Here is a 14,705-nt window from a genome sequence, read left to right on the forward strand (position 1 = left end):
ATTTGAAATGTATGTGAAAATTAAATTAAGTTGAACCTACATAATAGAGAACTTGTTATATAGTGATTAATTAAACCAATTTAGTATAGTTGTTTAAATAATAAACCAAATTGGTTTTTAACTCAGGGGAATACACAGACGTTAATAACAGTAGACTAAAGTCTTATATATATGATATGAATAAAAATCAAATATTTCATATACGAAAGGAGGTGTAAACTAATTGTATTACATGGTAAAAGCATATAAAGGTATGACTTCTAATTAATGGTCTAGATTAAAAAAAAAAAATCACATATGAAATAAGTTGTAATTTATGTGCTAAATAGATAATATATTTTTATTTTTAAATTAGAAATAGAAATGAATATTTTTTTTTAAATTTCAAGATTTATATTTTTTTTTTAAAATTTCAAGATTTTTCTTAAATTTAATTTTGAAAATTAAATCAATTTAAAATTGTTATTATCATTAAAATATTATTAAAAGTATTTTATATCATCATTAATTTTTGTTTACAATCAAAACTAAACTAAAATTATTTTTTAACTATACTTTGTGACAATTATAATTTTAATTAACTAATTTTGAAAATATATTTTTAAAAAAACTATAAAAGATATTTGAAAGATTTTGTTAGACATTTCTTTAAGATATTTATTAATATTTCAAATAAAAATAAATATATTAAAAGATATTTATCATTAAGTTATGTAACATTTTAAAAAAATTATAGAGATTGTCCAAATAAAAAATCATACATAAAAAAAGTCATGACTTCTATTTTAATAGTATATAGATAGTCAATTTCTAATCATTCCTTAAAAATTATACTATATAAGGAAAATTTTTGGTGGATTTGATTCCTTGTCAAGATTTTAAGAAATTATGGAAGAAAAACTATCCTTATCAAAATTGATATGGAACAAAAATCAAAATTGATATGGAATAAAATGAAGAAATATTTATTTTGATTCCTTTTATTTTGTTCTATTCATTGCTTTCTATTCTTATTTAGAGCCGACTAACATAGTAACAGAGAGGAAGGAGAAGAAGCAGAGGGGGTCCATCAATAACGTTGAAGCAGCTTCTCGAATGGCGTTTTCTCCAATAACTTTACTTTAGAAACAGAGACATAAAAGAGAACAGAGATGGATTCAAAGGCAAAAACTTTTCGTTAGAGAGACAAAAAAGAGAGAGAGAGAGAGATGAGTTGTAGGAGAGTGCTGAAGTCGATACAAGCCTTGGCTGCTCATAGCTTACTCTTCTCTTTCACGCTCTTGCTCGCTCTTAAGCTCGATCACACCCTCTCCTGCTCATGGTGGTTAGTCTCTATCTCATGAGTCTCTCAATTGGGTGCATGAATCATTTTCGTTTTGTTGGGTATCTGATTGGTTCGATTTCGATTTTCATTCTCAAAGGTCCTGCTTTGACATTTGAAGCGAGAGGTCGTCTCTCTCGAATAAAAATAAGGTTTTTCTTTTGTGGTTCACTCTAGGGAAAGTTTCAGTTTTTTTTTTTGTTGTTCACATGTGTAGCAGTTTCTTTGAGAGGTTTGAAAACAGTTTCAGATTCCTTGTCTTTATTCGCCCTTAAAGAGAAAAAAAAACAAACAAACAAAAGAAGCAATCACATCAAATAATTTATACTGAATAAAGTCATTGTTTGGAAACTCATGTATGTACATACCCTCTAGAGGTATGCGTTTGCTAATGACTCACTGAGTTTATCTCAAGAGACCATACAAAACTTGATTTATAAGTTTCTGTGGGTTATGTAGGATGGTGTTTTTCCCACTGTGGGCCTTTCATGCTGTTGTTGCAAGAGGAAGGTTCTCCCTTCCTGCTCCTATTGCTCCTCGTAACCGTCATGTATATCCTTCTTACCTCTTTCAGCAAACTATTACTCAAACAGTCTTTTGTATCTACATTTCCAGTATGTTTATGATTCCTTTTGGTGTACAGTGGGCTCCATGCCATGCTGTTGTCGCCACGCCCTTGCTTGTAGCGTTCGAGTTACTCCTCTGTATATACCTCGAGAGTTCTGACGGTAAATAACCTCTCCTTCAAATGCCAAAATGATGGCTCTGATTCTCATAGTTTGGTCTTGCTACCGTTTGAGTTTGGAGAATGCAGTTTAAGTTGGAGAACATTAACAAAAGTAGTTTGATTCTGTATGAAGGATTGTTTTTCGTTTTCTCCCATTTGATCGGATTAAGACCTATTTTATCTTAAATGGCAGCTAGCTGGCCACCAGCTGTGAGTTTGAGGATTGCATCCCTACCGTTACTGGCGTTTGAAGTAACGATACTGATAGACAATTTGAGGTATTGAAACTTAATATGTTTGATACTTTGATTACTTAGCTTCAACAAATTCTCAACCAAAGACATTCTTTTCATGTGACTTTTTAACACATATCAAACTGAATTGGTATAAAGTTATTAATTGCTGTTACCTTTATCTTCAGAATGTGTCGAGCATTGATGCCAGGAGACGACGACAGCATAAATGATGAAGCAATATGGGAGGCACTTCCTGTAAGTCACTCCACATGTGTTACGTAAATATTTTAAGGCTTGATCGTACAGTTAATGGAGATTGGTTCAGCTGCTTTAGGCTTGTTGCTCTTTTAATATGCAATTTGTTTTAGTGTTTAGGTAAAGATCTATCTGTTACATATGAATGGCAAACGGTCTCTAATTTTCCAATAACACAAGTACACAACATATTAGTACTGAGATTATCAATTCAATGAAGTGAGAACGAAGAATCTTATGAACATTTAAGATGATTTTTGCCTTGTTGCCTGCAGCATTTCTGGGTTGCTATTTCCATGGTGTTCACGTTGGCTGCTACGTTCTTTGCCCTCCTAAAGCTTACTGGTAATATTGTGTTTCTTGAATACTTGCCTAGATAGTTTTCTTACTTGGTCTCTTTCTACTGGAATCCTATCTTCCCAAGATGATGTGATTGATGGAGTTACTGTTTCATTCCTTTCTTATCAGTCGCTCGTTGTTTTATTTGTGATACACAGGTGATGTAGCTGCTCTCAGCTGGTGGGACTTATTTATAAATGTTGGGTATGCATTGTCTTTCTTTGCTTAAGACGTAGTTATCATGAAGGTAATATGTGTGAAAATGTATTGCCTGCAGAATTGCCGAGTGCTTTGCTTTTCTCGTTTGTACAAAATGGTCCAACCCAGTGATCCATAGAAGCTCACGCCCTCGTGAAACGGGGTCATCTTCTACCCCAATTAGATATCTTGACTGGAACAGTGGGCTCGTAGTTACTCCAGAACAGGATAATCACCAAGACAGATACTGTGGTCTACAAGATATTGGTGGTCACTTGTTGAAAATCCCCGTCATTGTATTTCAAGTTGTCCTTTGCATGCATTTAGAGGTAACCACCACATGTCTCTCTATACTTACCACATTGTCTTTGGACAAAAACCAAAAATTCTGATGGTTTGGACTTTCAGGGGACTCCTGAAAGAGCTAAGGATATATCTATCCCAGTCCTGTTTTCTCCGATATTCCTGTTGCAAGGCCTTGGTGTTCTCTTTGCTTCATCTAAACTAATAGAGAAGATCGTCGTTTTACTACAAGGGGAAGCTGGTACAGGATTGTATTTTAGAGTTTCATCAAGGGCACATGATTGCTTGGGTTTCTTGCACCATGGTTCCAGGTGACAATCAAGTTTGTCTATTTCCCCAAAAGAGTTTGGTTCACAATAGTAAACGATGCTCTTATTTGCTCAGGCTATTAGGTTGGTGGTCGATTGATGAAGGAAGCCGGGAGGAACAAGCTCGACTGTATTTTGATCAAGAATCTGGGTGAGTTAGTATAATCCAAACTTATGTGGTCTAACAAAAAATTGTTACTGGACCTACTGAAGATACATGATAATATGCGTGTGCAGTTACAATACCTTCAGTGGTCACCCGCCTGAGATAGTCAAGAAAATGCCAAAGGAAGATCTTGCTGAAGAGGTAACTTTTACTCCTCGAGTATTGTGTCTTCTAGTTTCAGTACTACTTAACTGTTGATAATTGATACCCTCTAGGTGTGGAGACTTCAAGCTGCTCTTGGTGAACAAACCGAAATCACAAAATTCAGCCAGCAAGAATATGAAAGACTGCAAAATGTAAACTTTCTCCTATCCTCCATGGGCTTGTGTATCCATTGTTTCCTCTATTGGTATTTTTTTTTACTCTTTGGCTTAATCCTGCTCCAAATGTGTCTGTACTATAGGAGAAAGTGCTGTGTAGGGTTTGCTTTGAAAAAGAAATCAGTCTGGTACTGCTTCCATGTAGACACCGTGTTCTCTGCAGGTATAATCCAATATTATACTTGCACAAGTTTGATTTATCACTTGATTCGTCTGGAAATAGTATATGAATAAACTAGGAATCTACATAATGGACAGACTAAGAAGTTTGAAAAGTCTATCCGGCCATAGCTGACTCAGTTCTCATGTTCATGTATTATTTATGTGCCATTTTTGTTGTTGCAGAATCTGCTCAGACAAGTGTACAAAGTGTCCGATATGTCGTGTAGCCATTGAAGAACGATTACTTGTATACGACGTTTGAATGTATCCAACTTTGGCCCATGCTCGAGATTAGGATTTGAGGTTGATGTTCTAAACAATCCTTCCTTTTCTTACCATACTTTTGATCTGTTTTTGCTGAATCTTTTTTTATTTGTCTGGATCAGCATTAATACATACAATCTCTTACGTACTTTAGCAATAGCATGCCAAGTTTGTATAAATATCTGTCTCACTTTTTGTATTATATTTCTTTTGGGTGAAATAACTTCAGTTCATCAGGTTCTGTTTCCATGAGTCCACGACTTCCATGTGTTTCCATTGCCTTTTATCCACCACTAGATAGTTTTCTAATAGATAGCGCTTAAAAACTGAAATGTTGTTGATGTGACGATGTCTAACACGCAATGAAGATAAGGTGAAAAGTAGCAAGAACAACAATGATAAACCATTAAAAGTAACACATCCGCTTAGTTTTCAAGTTTTGTTCTTCTCAGGTTCAACAGATTCAGAAGCTGTTTTAAGGGCACTTTCTCTGAATGTACGAAGCGCCATGTTCCTCGTACCTTCATGTGTGTCACCAGAGAAATTAAAAATCAGTTTCTAGTTTGAGAGTCTGCGATCAGTGGGACGAAGCAAAACAGGAGGGAGGGACTTACTCAGATTTGGAGAACCACATCTGTTGGAATGAGCCCAGTGATGCCAATATACTCCCTCCTATCCATACACTGCACATATATAACATCACATTTTCAACGTTTATCAGATCCAAAATCTTAATGGTCAGTAAAATTGCAGGAGATTAAGTTCGCAGTAAGGATCAATCAATGATCTGGTAACACTCATAGAATTGAATTAAACAATAAAATGCAGAGGAAGAAGTGAAACTATAAATCCAACCTGAATCTTCTTTCTGTTGTGTTACCGCTCGCCAACACTTTAACTCGAGCCGAGTGAGGAGATTCCTGAAACGAACGAAAGAGAGCAGATGATGAACCATTTTCGAAATCAAGGAATGTTAACAAGCGAGCACAAAAGAGAGAGGGAGAACACAATACTTCTATCAAGTCCTTTTCGAGGCGTTCTTTCAATTGTTGCATCGATGATGTGCCACCAGCAAGCTGCCATAACACAAAGAAGAAAAGTACTGAATATCATCGAAGAAAGCTAAAGGGACTTGAGAGTTGATATTGATTTTTATGTTACCAGTATGCTACTATACAACTCTCTCCGGATATCCACATCACATTTGTTGATGCTCTCCATGACCTGTACAATTTAATAAAATGGAGAGCGGAGTTAGAGACAGTAAAGAAGCGAAAGCTGTAATGACTAGAGAGTAGAGACTGTGCGTATATACCATGTGTGGCAACCCACGAACAGTAGGAATCATGTCTCCATACTTCTCCATCCCAGGAATTGTCTGGCAGATTCCAGTAAACACAGAGAGTCACTTTATAATATCTTTGAATAGCAATTTGAGGCTCAAAAGAGCTCAAGAGAAGACACAATCCGTAGTTTAAACGGTGCCGGGTTTTGGTACCTGAACTATTGACGGGTTGAACATCACATCAGGAATCTTGAACCTATCAGCACCGATCTCGAGCGTCCTGCAGTGGACATGCTTATTAAAATATTGAAAATGACTAAGAAACGCAATGGTTGAGCTTCCAATCTTCATCAAAGCTTTTGCCCTTTGATAGATCTAACTTAATTCTTAATTATTACATTAGATTCAGATTCCATGCAGGTTTCCAAAAGCAATGTCTGACTCTTCAAAACTTTTATTCCAATGGTTTAACGACTCAGATCCAGCTCAGGACTTTATTTCAGATTAAACAAGGTTCAACCACGAATCTTAACTTATATATGGAAAGAAAAAGCAACTGCAGCATATAAAGAAACCACAATAAGCATATAAACTGGAGCTTACTGGCCATCAGGAAGCTCGTATGACGTAGTTGGGATGTTTGCATACGATTTGTCTGCAGATAAAATCATCACATCAGGTAATCTATGGCTACAAGACCATTGAACATTTAAAGATACAAAAGTACTTAACATTCAACTCTTAAACCACTCTAAACTTTGAAGAAAAACAAATTTACCAAGAAAGACATAACATACCGTCATAAGGAGTATCAGGAACACGACAAATAGAATCCTTGATATCACCCACTATCATCCTCTGTTTAATAAAAACCCACTAAGTTAAAATACAACAAAAAAATTCAAACGAGGTGTCATTATCAATTACGGACCTGACAGAAGAGCTTGTAGCTATCCGTGGTGTCAGGAACACCTACATCCTCAACCTGCAAGGATCCGAGGGGATGGAAATAAGACAATATTACACTCCAACGATAAGAAAAAAAGCTCTAAGGAATTTGCTAGTGTCAACTATCCTAATTGAAAATGAGTCAAACCCTACAGTTGCTTTGCCATTGCCAACTAAAAACATCAAATGTACTATGTCAAGAGCACAAAATCAATGTTCAAATCCCTCTCTCTCGTTTTCTCTCTCAATAAATGAATAATACTCATATAGTAGCTTCATCCACTGATCCACATACGAACCTGGAATTCCCCTGGTCGTACTTCCTTTCTCTTGAAAGAGTATCTAGGTCTTATCTGCAAAAGAAATGACCAGCAAAACTCAGGTAAAATGGCTCCAAAGATATACAACAGTGTAAAAATAGTTTTAACTTACTTTGATTCCTTTACTCTCCAAGCTTTTCAGTAGGCAGTCAGTGAGAAACTCCCCTCCAATTGGAGCAGATACAACCGCCTGCGATATAAAGCATGGTCAACAATCGGATCATATGAAAGCAGTTCTACAATCTACATAAATGCTGTAAAAGTAAAACTAGTTATCATGCACATGGATGCAAATTTATATTAGCTAGAGAATGACACTTTTGAACCCAAATATAAGAAACTCTCTCTTGCAGCAGAAAATTTAAACCAAAGGAAACAGCATCACAAAGCTTGAAATCTTAATAAACTGAGAAATGCATATACCTTTTGAAGGACATAACCTTCATGAACCGGTGATATAGTTGTGGATCCTCCACCGCTGGAACACATCAAACAGAAACAAGGTAAACTTTCACAGCAGATACGACAGAAGTGGAAGCTCACACATACTATTGAAAAGTTCAATAATTTTTAATAAGTACAGAAGTCTGACCAGTCCACAACCAATGAAGTAGCACGCCCAGTAGCAAAAGACGTGAGAACCTAGCAACCAAAAAACGCCAAAAGTCATGTACATAATTAGAGATCTGGTTTCACAAGAGGGAAACATAAGACCAATGACCCAAGGTAGAGGTAATATACAGGATTCTTAGCCATAAACAAAGCTGGAACTTTGTATTTTTCAAACATTAGCTCTGCCGCCCTGTTAAATAAAATGATTTGAGAAAATCAGTAACACACTCCAAGATACATCAATATAGAAAAAAAGAATATCTATAAAGCAGATAAATCAGACTTCTCTCTCTGCTGTTGGGTGTTTAAAGGAGGCTCAGCTAGCAGCATGGGGTGCTCCTTAGGATCAATCATCAGACAACCCCTTCAGATCATAAACAATATTTTAGAGATAACATCAAACAACAACTAAGAGAAAACTAAACGCTCAACACCGTTACCTGAAAGCATGTTCCCATATATTGTCCACCAAATCCCAATCAGAAACTATGCCATCTTTGATGGGTGACAATATCTGTTGACAGAGAATACAACTCATAGTTCACTAACCACTTCACAATGTTAACATTAATCAAAAGAGGAGAAAGCAAATAACCTCCATATGATCCCGGCGGTAATTCAAGGCCTGAGATCCCACATACAGCTTACGTTTCCCCTTTTCTTTGTCAGACTCGTTGGTCTTCGAATCCTCAGAGTTCGAATTGTTCTTCGCAGAATCAGCATCCACATCCATCGCCTCAACTCCATCTACCGCCCCAACAACCTTATAAACAACACATGCGAAAAAAAAAAAAAACCTAAGTTGTAATTCATATCCCAAATCGACCGTAAGAGACATGAGGCTCATAGAAGCGGGAAAGATGGAAAAAAGGAGGGAGCTTTACGGAAGGGAAGACGGCCTTGGGAGCATCTTCGCCGGCGTAACCAGCCTTGCAAGTGTGCGAGCCCAAGTCAACCACTATAGCTGACACTTCATCTGTGGAACAAACCCAACACGGAAAAATTCAAACTTGAACCCCAGAGATGGGGCAAGAGCCGAACGAGAAAGCAATTTTAGGGTTCGGAGAGAAGAAACTCACCTCCCCCGTACATGGCTGCCGGAGAGCTCGTCGGAGGGTTTAAACACGGGCTGTGTTCTCTGCTATCTAGGGGTCAAACCGAAAGGAGTCAGAGATTTGAGTACTGAGCTCAATTTTTTTGTCGAGACTAGTCACTAGAGAAAATAGAATCGAGTCGAATCTGCTCACTGGAGAACTTTCGTAAGGTAAAATATAAATAAATTGCATAATTATACTACACCACAATTTTATTTTGTTTTTTCTTAGACAAAGGTTCCTCCACTTTTGGATGAGATAATTTTATTATTTTAATTTTATTATAATCAACAGCAAATTTTATAGACATAATTATTTGTTGTACATTATTAATTATAGTATTTACCAATATTTTAAAACACAACAGTTTTATATGCAATCATTTAATTTATTTATTTTATATTTTCAATGATAGCATATTTTAAATCATGTGATACAAAATTCTAAACCGAAAAATCTTATTTGTTAAGGATCAAAAATTTATTGAAAAATATTATATTAAATTTAATATCGTAAATCAATACAAAATTGTACATGAATTTAGTTATAATTACAAAATTAATTAGATATCTACGAAGTTTGTTTTAGTTAAAATGAAATATAAATTTAATTTTAAAATAAACACAACATTAACTAAATATTTAAAAGTTTTTTTTAAGTGAAAAATGAAACATACAGTTATTTTAAATAAATACAAAATACTTAAATATTTAAAAGGTATATTTTAATAAAAAATGAAATATATATTGATATTGTAAAAAAAAGATATGAAATGTTTTTATTTAGATATAATTTTAGAGTAAATATAGGAATATCTATTTGATTTGTTTTTTAGAATCATTTAAATATCTATACAAAAATTAAATGAAACAACTTTAGAGTGGTCCAAATTAAAAAATCACACATGAATTAAGTTCTAACTTCTGTTCTAATAGAATATATTTAAATTTTATTATAATCAAGAGCAAATTATGTCAAAGCTAATAAATTTGTTTTTCTTCTGATATAGTACAATTTGCTCAAATGAAATATGAATTGAGATTTTCTAATAATGAATCGGCCTGGAAACTCTGTAGTTATGTGATGGAACAATCTCTCTTCCTCTCTCTTTTTCAACTGAGTTGTTGCATAGATTTTTGAGTGTTGACAAAGGTTGCACTTTTGTTGAAGCCTTCAAGCAACATGATCCTTATAGCCTCTAACCCTGTTTGAAATGTATAATCCAACTGCAAAGACCAGAAACAATCTTTACTTCCTTTTATCTTATCTAAAACGTTGCGGTAAGTGTTGGGATTAGTCTATACCTCTTCCTGTTCTTGTTTATTAAACTGGCGAAGAACATAATTGGCTGTATCCATCTTCCCTGGAGGCCGTCCAATCCCTGAAACATGAAACATGAAACATAAACCGATTTGCAAAACTAAGAAGAGAACAGAGACATTGGCTATATCTTGAAGTGAAGGAAGATGAAAAACTTTACCTATTCTTAGACGAGGAAAATCACGGCTCCCTTTTAGGCGATCTATAATGCTTCTCATCCTGCAAGTAAATGATCAGATCAGTTTCATCAATGTTCTCTTCTTTGAGAGGTTGAAAGGTTTCTATTCTCTATGATTTTTCTTTTATAAGTGAAAACAATCAAAGTCATCCATCTATATTGCTTCTTAAGACAAGTAAAAACATCTTCCTTTTTCTTGGTCAAAAGTAAAAACATCCTTAAGCAGGTAAAGATATAGAGAAAAAGGCTCATGTACCCATTGTGCCCCCCATGGCCACCTTTTGGCAGTAAACGCAGTTTACCAAAGGGCAAGTCTAAATCATCGTAAATCTGTACAAAGACGCAGAAAGTTCTTTTAGACCGCAGATGCACTCTAAATCCAGTCGGAGAGAGTGGGAGAGAAGATAATGTATACCACAAGTACTTGCTTTAGCGGGATCTTGTAAAAGGAAACAATTTGTCCAACCTTCAAACAATTCCAGCAATCACAATAAATACATAAAAAATTAAAAAGAGATAATAAGTAGAGAGGTTGTTGGTTCATTATATAAAGTAAAGTTCTTCCTCTGAGCTTCACTTACAGACTCACCACTGGCGTTCATGAAAGTTTGAGGTTTCGCCAGCATAATCGGTATGTTTCCAATAACGCCTATGATAGACAAAACCAATAACCAAAGTTAGAAACGACCCAAGCACAGAAGAAAGGCTGTTTCAATCACTCTGCTAAAACAATTGCAGAAGTGTATAACTAGGAAGCTAATAGTTATGTACTATCAAATAGGATTCTGAAAATACAGTTAACTACTTAGCATGGTTTCAATTCAATTCATCAACAAAAATTCACTTTGACAAAAGAAAAGATGATAACTTCAAAATGGAGGATGAAAGAGAGAACCTTTGCCAAACAAGGCCTTGAAGTTAACGGTGTTCATGGATATCCCTTCGGCTTCAGCCAAAGCGTCCACCATCTCAAACCCAACCTGCCATAAACACAAAAAAAACGTTAGCAAGCCCAAAAAGGAGAACATTAAGGGATGCTGCAGCTTAGAGAAAGATAGATATATACGTTGTGGCGAGTGCCCTGATACTTTTTCCCGGGATTGCCCAAACCGACTATGAGCCATGGGAGCTGCGGCGGCGGAGACTTCGGCTTCGGAGAAGGTAACTGAACCTGAGGTAACTCCGATTCCGATTGAGAGGAGAATGAATTCGATAGAGACGAAAACGATTGAGAAGATGACGAAGACTGAGACATCAATCCTCCACTACCCCTTATTCCTCTTGCCAGCTTCCGACAAGGAGTTGTAGAAAACGAGGAAGACAATGCGGGAGGTGATCGGAAGAATAGTGCGCAACGGTGGCCAGAAGGGAGGCCTAGGCTTGCGATTTTAGAGGGAAAGACGGCAGCTTTCATTGTTTGTTTTTATTCTGCTGTGAATTAGGGTTTAGTTCATCTCTCCGACAGGATTGGATTCGTTCTCTTTGTCTCAAGTGTCAAACTAAAGATAACTGAAAAGTAAAGAAAAGTCGCGGGGCCAAAACATAAAAATTCCATAAATAAGGGGACACATATTCAAAAAGGAATAAAAATGCGCCGTTGCCGGGGATCGAACCCGGGTCACCCGCGTGACAGGCGGGAATACTTACCACTATACTACAACGACTTAGTTGCTCTTCAAACCAAGGAGTATAATTTTATTTAAACAATAAAACAAACGGCAAGCCATTGAGTGGAGGTTTCGTTTACACACGCACTCAGGCAACAACAGCCTCTTTGAAATTCGCAATCTCACACAGCTCATCGTACGCATTCACCAGATTCTCCAGCCTCGCGACGAACTCAATCAGCAGCGAAGCGAACGTAGCTAGAGACAGAGCACTCGCGCTCCTGTACATCTTCGCCGCCTCATCATCTCCCGGTGCAATCAACATACTTCCCGGCGTCAGAGAGATCCGACTAGGCCACGACGGCTGTACCTGTATCCCCGTCCTCGATTGCTGGCTCTGGATCGTCGCCAGCGTCGCGGGATTCGGATTCTTCGAAGTGGTTGTTACAACGTCCCAGTTCTTAGGCGGACGGATCGTGGCTTCGCTCTGTGACTTATGCGCCAGGATCCGACTCACGTCCTCGTCGAGGTTTTTGAGATCGTCGGTAAGATCTTTCGATCGATTCCCGATCTCCCAGGTCTCGGCGTTCACGAGGAGGTACGATTTCTTGTCGATTTTGCTCTGGAGTTCCTCAGCCGCTTGGTGAATCTCGTGGAGGATGTCTTCTATAGGGTTTAGTCTCTCCATCATCTTTAGCTTTTCTCCGATGGATCTCAGTACTTTAGCTCCTTCCACGCCGACTCTTTGTAGCTCGTTACGAAACACGCTTCGTTTATCCTCTGCAGCCTGCGTTCCAATGAGTACTCTTAGGTCTGTAGTTCTTAGTAGGGAATTAAAGCTAATGTACCTGAATCTCTGAGAGAATGCATCCGTGTAATGCCATAACCATGAAAGCACAGTGCCTCAATGCGCCACCTACTTTCACGTACGCCTTCCATGGGTATCTGAAGGATCTGTATGGACCGTGTGGTGGCTCCCACGAAGCAAACCCCATCTTCAACCAAAATAAGAGATGACAATCTGAAGTAAGTTATGTGTTTGATAAGTGAAGAGAATCCTACCAGAGTGTCTTCTTGGCTTGTTGATTGGACGGCTGATCTGTAACCACTGTACACTGGATCGTCCGTGACTGCTTCATAGACCAGCATCTTCGATGGGATCGTATCATATGCTACGCAGTTGAGATATGCGTTCACACATCCTGCATAAAGGAATTGGCTTTGACAGAGATTTTGACTAAGCTTTTTTCAACTAGAGTCAGAGAGGGGGGAGAGAGAGAGAGAGTGTAATGAACCTTCCAAAGAAGTGGCGACATTCACAAAGTTCTTTGCGATCAAGTTGTGGAGATCATCCCCTGCCCATATGGGGTAAATGCAAGTGTTGACAAGGAGGCCAATGCCACCACCAAGGGCTATCATAAGGAACCTTGAGACAGCTGTTTCCATGAATTCTCCTGTTCTGTATCCCGACACTATTACGTAGCAATAGGTCAGTAAGAACACCCGGAATCCGTACTCATACGGCTTCATCGTTGGGTATAGTTTTGCATAAGTCCCAAAAAAGGCTGATACAAGAGCAGGCAGGCGACTATTGTTAGAAATCAGAATGAGTTTCAACGGTGTGGAAGGTTTCTGGTAGATCAGATGATCCATGTATATATATATATACCTACTACGAAGATGCTAACAGAGTTGAAAACCTCTGCCCACTGTCCAGTCAATGCGGATATCTCAGCCATGCCAAGCGCCAACGCTCCTGCGGATAACGTTCCTAGTCCCCGGTTACAGCCTTTGCTAAATGTGGCTCCTACACAAAGAAGAGATGGTTTCACATCAGGTATTGAATTTGTTAGAATGTTGTTAACTCTGTTGCATTTACCTATGCTGAACTCGAAGACAACAACTATTGTCAGAATTGCCCAGAGATAGTGGTTGCTGAGCTCTGATCCTGGGAGCTTAAAGAAGACGAGAATGGAGACGAGTGTCAGAGCCAAACCCATCTTAGCTGAGAATATAATCTTCCTCGGGTCAGATGTTCCCATCTCCCAAGCCGTAACAAAAACATCCTGTGATTTCGTCACAAACCCAGTGATCTTGTCGGAGAAGTACCTGCAAACACCACCCATGGCATTTCAAGTCAAACCATTCTCAACTGTTGTTACACGACTCAGATTTTGGTTCCAAGAGGCATCAGATTCGATAAAAGGGGTTCCACAAAATTTGGTCAACATAGTTTCTGGAGAGAAAGAGAGATTGTATGTAGATGATATATAACCTGTAGGAGCAGCAACGGACGGGAGTTTTGTCCTCACCGGGATAGAAAGAGTCTCTGGTCGGATGTGGGAGAAGCCTATCCTTTATGCTTTGTCTAAACGAACCATCGAACATACTACTTCGCCTGAAAGATACGTCAAACATGCTGCCCCTCCTGAAAGATTCCAGCTTTGGTGCCGCCATTTTCTGGTTCGTGATTCTGATGATCTCTCAAGAGAGGAACAGGGACGGGAGGTTTTCGAAGAAGAGGTTATATTGCTTGTGCATTGTGGTTTTAAAGACGCCTAACACATGATTTGTATCATTACACGATGATGGCATCATGAATAAAAACCCCAGATTCCAAAAGTGGAACTTTCCGATATTTGTAAAGAAATGGTTTGCAAATCTTGTATAGTTGGTATGCACGTCTTTGAACACGTTGTCGTGTTTAATTACAGTTATTATCCACACATAATCTCAATAATG

The 14,705-nt window shown here is 37.7% G+C and overlaps 4 protein-coding genes and 1 non-coding gene across 6 annotated transcripts; 1 reads left to right on the forward strand and 4 right to left on the reverse strand.

The window, feature by feature from the left end:
• Positions 1-1,027: 1,027 nt before the first annotated feature.
• LOC106427088 lies at positions 1,028-4,835 on the forward strand. Its single transcript, XM_013867823.3, has 14 exons — positions 1,028-1,324; positions 1,781-1,871; positions 1,965-2,049; positions 2,242-2,326; positions 2,470-2,539; positions 2,815-2,884; positions 3,037-3,082; positions 3,156-3,405; positions 3,485-3,690; positions 3,764-3,838; positions 3,925-3,994; positions 4,069-4,149; positions 4,257-4,336; positions 4,519-4,835. The coding sequence occupies exons 1-14, from the start codon at positions 1,209-1,211 to the stop codon at positions 4,595-4,597; spliced, it is 1,404 nt and encodes a 467-aa protein (XP_013723277.2). The 5' UTR covers positions 1,028-1,208; the 3' UTR covers positions 4,598-4,835.
• Positions 4,836-4,905: 70 nt separating this feature from the next.
• LOC106427180 (actin-related protein 4) lies at positions 4,906-9,056 on the reverse strand. Of its 2 annotated transcripts, XM_013867920.3 has the most exons (20): positions 8,844-9,056; positions 8,649-8,740; positions 8,360-8,527; positions 8,205-8,278; positions 8,048-8,128; positions 7,894-7,954; positions 7,745-7,794; positions 7,576-7,630; positions 7,265-7,342; positions 7,132-7,185; positions 6,816-6,869; positions 6,682-6,742; positions 6,488-6,539; positions 6,098-6,164; positions 5,915-5,977; positions 5,761-5,823; positions 5,613-5,675; positions 5,455-5,519; positions 5,214-5,282; positions 4,906-5,120 (listed from the first exon to the last, which is right to left on the reverse strand). In XM_013867920.3, the coding sequence occupies exons 1-20, from the start codon at positions 8,854-8,856 to the stop codon at positions 5,075-5,077; spliced, it is 1,329 nt and encodes a 442-aa protein (XP_013723374.2). In that variant the 5' UTR covers positions 8,857-9,056; the 3' UTR covers positions 4,906-5,074. The 2 variants fall into 2 exon arrangements, with proteins under 2 accessions (XP_013723374.2, XP_048614180.1); XM_048758223.1 differs by having other exon boundaries at positions 5,455-5,675.
• A 711-nt stretch (positions 9,057-9,767) lies between these two features.
• Positions 9,768-11,880, reverse strand: LOC106427176 (peptidyl-tRNA hydrolase, chloroplastic-like). The gene is made up of 8 exons (XM_048758225.1): positions 11,423-11,880; positions 11,252-11,336; positions 10,938-11,005; positions 10,772-10,822; positions 10,613-10,686; positions 10,339-10,397; positions 10,163-10,239; positions 9,768-10,084 (listed from the first exon to the last, which is right to left on the reverse strand). Exons 1-8 carry the CDS (start codon positions 11,768-11,770, stop codon positions 9,971-9,973), a joined length of 876 nt encoding a protein of 291 aa, XP_048614182.1. The 5' UTR covers positions 11,771-11,880; the 3' UTR covers positions 9,768-9,970.
• Positions 11,881-11,896: 16 nt separating this feature from the next.
• LOC106427098 (putative aluminum-activated malate transporter 3) lies at positions 11,897-14,462 on the reverse strand. Its single transcript, XM_022703694.2, has 7 exons — positions 14,239-14,462; positions 13,843-14,072; positions 13,633-13,770; positions 13,259-13,528; positions 13,026-13,165; positions 12,812-12,958; positions 11,897-12,750 (listed from the first exon to the last, which is right to left on the reverse strand). Exons 1-7 carry the CDS (start codon positions 14,418-14,420, stop codon positions 12,112-12,114), a joined length of 1,746 nt encoding a protein of 581 aa, XP_022559415.2. The 5' UTR covers positions 14,421-14,462; the 3' UTR covers positions 11,897-12,111.
• Positions 11,949-12,020, reverse strand: TRNAD-GUC. The gene has a single exon. It is a non-coding gene; the product is annotated as a tRNA-Asp (tRNA).
• Positions 14,463-14,705: the final 243 nt, after the last annotated feature.

Source organism: Brassica napus, chromosome C5 (assembly GCF_020379485.1).
Source record: "Brassica napus cultivar Da-Ae chromosome C5, Da-Ae, whole genome shotgun sequence".
Classification (NCBI taxonomy): Eukaryota; Viridiplantae; Streptophyta; class Magnoliopsida; order Brassicales; family Brassicaceae; genus Brassica; species Brassica napus.